General features: G+C 65.2%; 1 protein-coding gene across 1 annotated transcript; it reads right to left on the bottom strand.

The window, feature by feature from the left end:
* Window positions 1–222: 222 nt before the first annotated feature.
* Window positions 223–1623, bottom strand: ADRB1 (adrenoceptor beta 1). The gene has a single exon (XM_060101081.1). It carries the CDS (start codon window positions 1621–1623, stop codon window positions 223–225), a length of 1401 nt encoding a protein of 466 aa, XP_059957064.1.
* Window positions 1624–3216: the final 1593 nt, after the last annotated feature.

The following is a 3216-nucleotide window of genomic DNA, read 5'->3' on the forward strand; positions in this document are numbered from 1 at the left end:
CAAACCTTCCTTTCTGTGCAACGGTCTGTGGCTTTTCTGTTTGCCTTGGATGATGCAGACGAGGTTTGCGGGCTTCGAATTCACCTGCTTTCGGTCTTGAGTAAACACAGATCTCCTCTTCCCCCAGGAAGCCATTCAGGGACGCCCGGGTTCTCTTCCTCCCGGGGCGCAGAACCCGCGCCCGGGCTGGGGAGGCGGGGAGGCGGGGAGGGGCGCCCGGCCCTACACCTTGGATTCCGAGGCACAGCCCGGGTGGCTCGGCTCGTCCAGGCTCGAGTCGCTGTCGGCTGCCGCCCCACCGTTGTAGCCGGCCCAGGGCCCCAGCAGGCGCGCGGGCGGCGAGGCCCCGACGTCGTCGTCGTCGTCGTCTGAGGCGGCCCCGAGCGACGGCGGCGGCCCGGCCACCGCCAGGCAGCCCGAGGCGCGCGGCGGGTCCCCGGCGGCCGCGTGGCTCCCGCGGGCGGCCCGGCGCGCGCAGCAGAGCAGGCGCTGGAAGGCATTGCGGAAGTCGGGGCTGCGGCAGTAGATGATGGGGTTGAAGGCCGAGTTGGCGTAGCCCAGCCAGTTGAAGAAGACGAAGAGGCGGTCGGGCACCAGGTCGCGGTGGAAGGCCTTCACCACGTTGGCCAGGAAGAAGGGCAGCCAGCAGAGCGTGAACACGCCCATGATGATGCCCAGCGTCTTGAGCGCCTTCTGCTCGCGCAGGGCCACGAGGCGCGAGGGCCGCCGCTTGCTGACGCGCCCGTTGGCCACCGGGGAGGCGGCGGCGGCCGGGAGCGGGGGCGCGGGCGAGTGCGCGGGCGAGGGCGGCCGCGTGGGGCCGCTGAGGAAGCGGCGCTCGCAGCTGTCGATCTTCTTCACCTGCTTCTGGGCCTCGCGGAACACCCGCAAGTACACGAAGGCCATGATGCACAGGGGCACGTAGAAGGAAACGACGGACGAGGCTATGGCGTAGGCCCGGTTGGTGACGAAATCGCAGCACTTGGGGTCGTTGTAGCAGCGGCGCGCCTCGTCGCCCTCGGCCCGCCACCAGTGCATGAGGATGGGCAGGAAGGACACCAGGGCCGAGATGGCCCATACGGTGCACACGAGGGCCCGCGCCCGCGCGCGGGTCAGCAGGCTCTGGTAGCGGAAGGGCGATGTGATGGCGAGATAGCGGTCCAGGGCGATGACACACAGGGTCTCGATGCTGGCCGTCACGCACAGCACGTCCACCGAGGTCCAGAGCTCGCAGAAGAAGGAGCCGTACTCCCAGCGGCCCCACACCACGATGGTGGCCCCGAACGGCACCACCAGCAGCCCCATGACCAGGTCAGCGCTGGCAAGGGACATGATGAAGAGGTTGGTGAGCGTCTGCAGCCGCGGCGTCTTGGCGATGGACACGATCACCAGCACGTTGCCCGCCACGATGAGCAGCACGATGAGCGCCATCAGCAGGCCCATGCCGGCCGTCCACTGCTGCGACAGCGGCGCGGATCCCTCGCTGGCGGGGGTCAGCAGCGAGACGGGCGGCGACGCGGGCACTAGCAGCCGCGCCGCCGTGGCCGCGCCGTCGGGGAGCGGCGCGGCGGTTGACAGGTTGCAGGGCTCGGAGGCGCCCAGGGCGAGCGCCCCCGCGCCCATGCCGAGCTGCGGAGGCCGGGGGAGGGGGGTGTGGCGGAGTTGGGCCGCGGTTGGGGAACCCCCCAAAGGCCCGGGCGGCGGGGCGCGCGGAGGGAGGTCGCGGCCAGGTCAGGACAGCCGCGGCGCTGGGCCGGAGGCATGGGCACCGGGCGCCTTCCCCGCCGGAGCCGTGCGCTGTCGCCGCCGCCGCCGCCGCCGCTGCTGCTGGAGCCGCTGTCGCTGCTGGAACAGCTGCCGGGACCTCAGCATGTTTCTGAGCGCGCGGAGCCCGCAGCCCCGGCACCCAGCACCCAACCCACCCCAATCCCACTCCCCCGAGCCAACCCCCGGGGCCTCGCGTCAGGCTCCTGCAGCCAATCCGGGCGAAGGCACGCCCCTGTCTGGTTCCCCCCAGCAACTCCCCGCAGCCCCCCCTCCTACCGGCGGTTTCGCGGCTCCGAGGAGTGAGGCGGAGGGCCAAGCGAGCGTCTTCTCGGCGCCCGCGGGTTCCTGCGCGCGCGCGCCTTCCTGAGCCCGCTGGTTCCAGCGCCCAGTTCCCCTTGGCTCCCTACGGCGCCCGGCTCCCACCCTGCCCCCTCCCGCGGACCCCAGTCTCTCCTCTCCGGCGCCCCGTTTGCCTCCGGCGTTTGGCTCCTTCCTGCGCTCGGGCTCAACTCGCTACCCGTCTACCTCCGGTGCCCAGGTTTCCTGCGGAGCAGAGCGCGCGCTTCCATTAGCGGGGAGGGGACCTCGGTGTTCTCGAAGCACCAGAGCGCCTTGGACGGTCTGTTCACTGGGGTTGGAGGAGTCTGGCTGCAAGATTGTTTCTCGTGTTGGGCAGCCTAGGAGAGTGCGTGTAAAACCCAGCCAGCCTGCGTCCTGCCAGCTCAGGGGATCGGAGGCGGGTGTTAGCGGTTAGAGGAAACTTTCCAGCAAGAGCCTTGCTCGAGCAAACCGCGCATCTGTCAGCAACGCTCTCTGGTATTCTTGCGCGAAGCTTCTGTTGTTCCAGGACAGCAGATGCAGAAAGGAAGGGAAGGTTTGTGCATCTGACAGCTAATGCTGAGGACCAGTTGGAAAAACACACACTCCCCAGTCCCAGCTGATGGATGTGTGAGTATGATGCAACAGTGTGTGTCGATACTATGAAGAGAGAGGCTTAAGGAAACACAAATGTTAACGTGGAGTAAGTGACACCGCCACGAAGACAGCACGTTTAGTTACATTTCAGACTTTTCACATTCAGTTATAACACCAGGATTTTGTGTTTTATTACTCACGTGATTTTGCAGTTTGAGCTGGGTCAGTGCAGACAAAAAGGTGCATTAGTTTTGGTTGACATAGTGAATTGAGATTTCAGATTTCTTGGTCTGCCCAGGTTGTTTTCTCCTTTGCCCAAGTTCCCAGATTCTCAAAACTCTAGGATTAGTTTTGGAGGGATGAGAGAAGAAAATATGTAAATACTCCAGAAGATTAAAATCCGATAGCATTTAAAGTTCTATCAGAGACCCCTGAGTTGGCAGCTGAATGGGTTTAAAATTAGTGAGTCAGCCCTGCAGTCGGTGTGCTTATATGTGGGGACCCACCTACAGGATGGGCACCATGAGCGCACAA

Source organism: Mesoplodon densirostris, chromosome 1, assembly GCF_025265405.1.
Source record: "Mesoplodon densirostris isolate mMesDen1 chromosome 1, mMesDen1 primary haplotype, whole genome shotgun sequence".
Taxonomy (NCBI): Eukaryota; Metazoa; Chordata; class Mammalia; order Artiodactyla; family Ziphiidae; genus Mesoplodon; species Mesoplodon densirostris.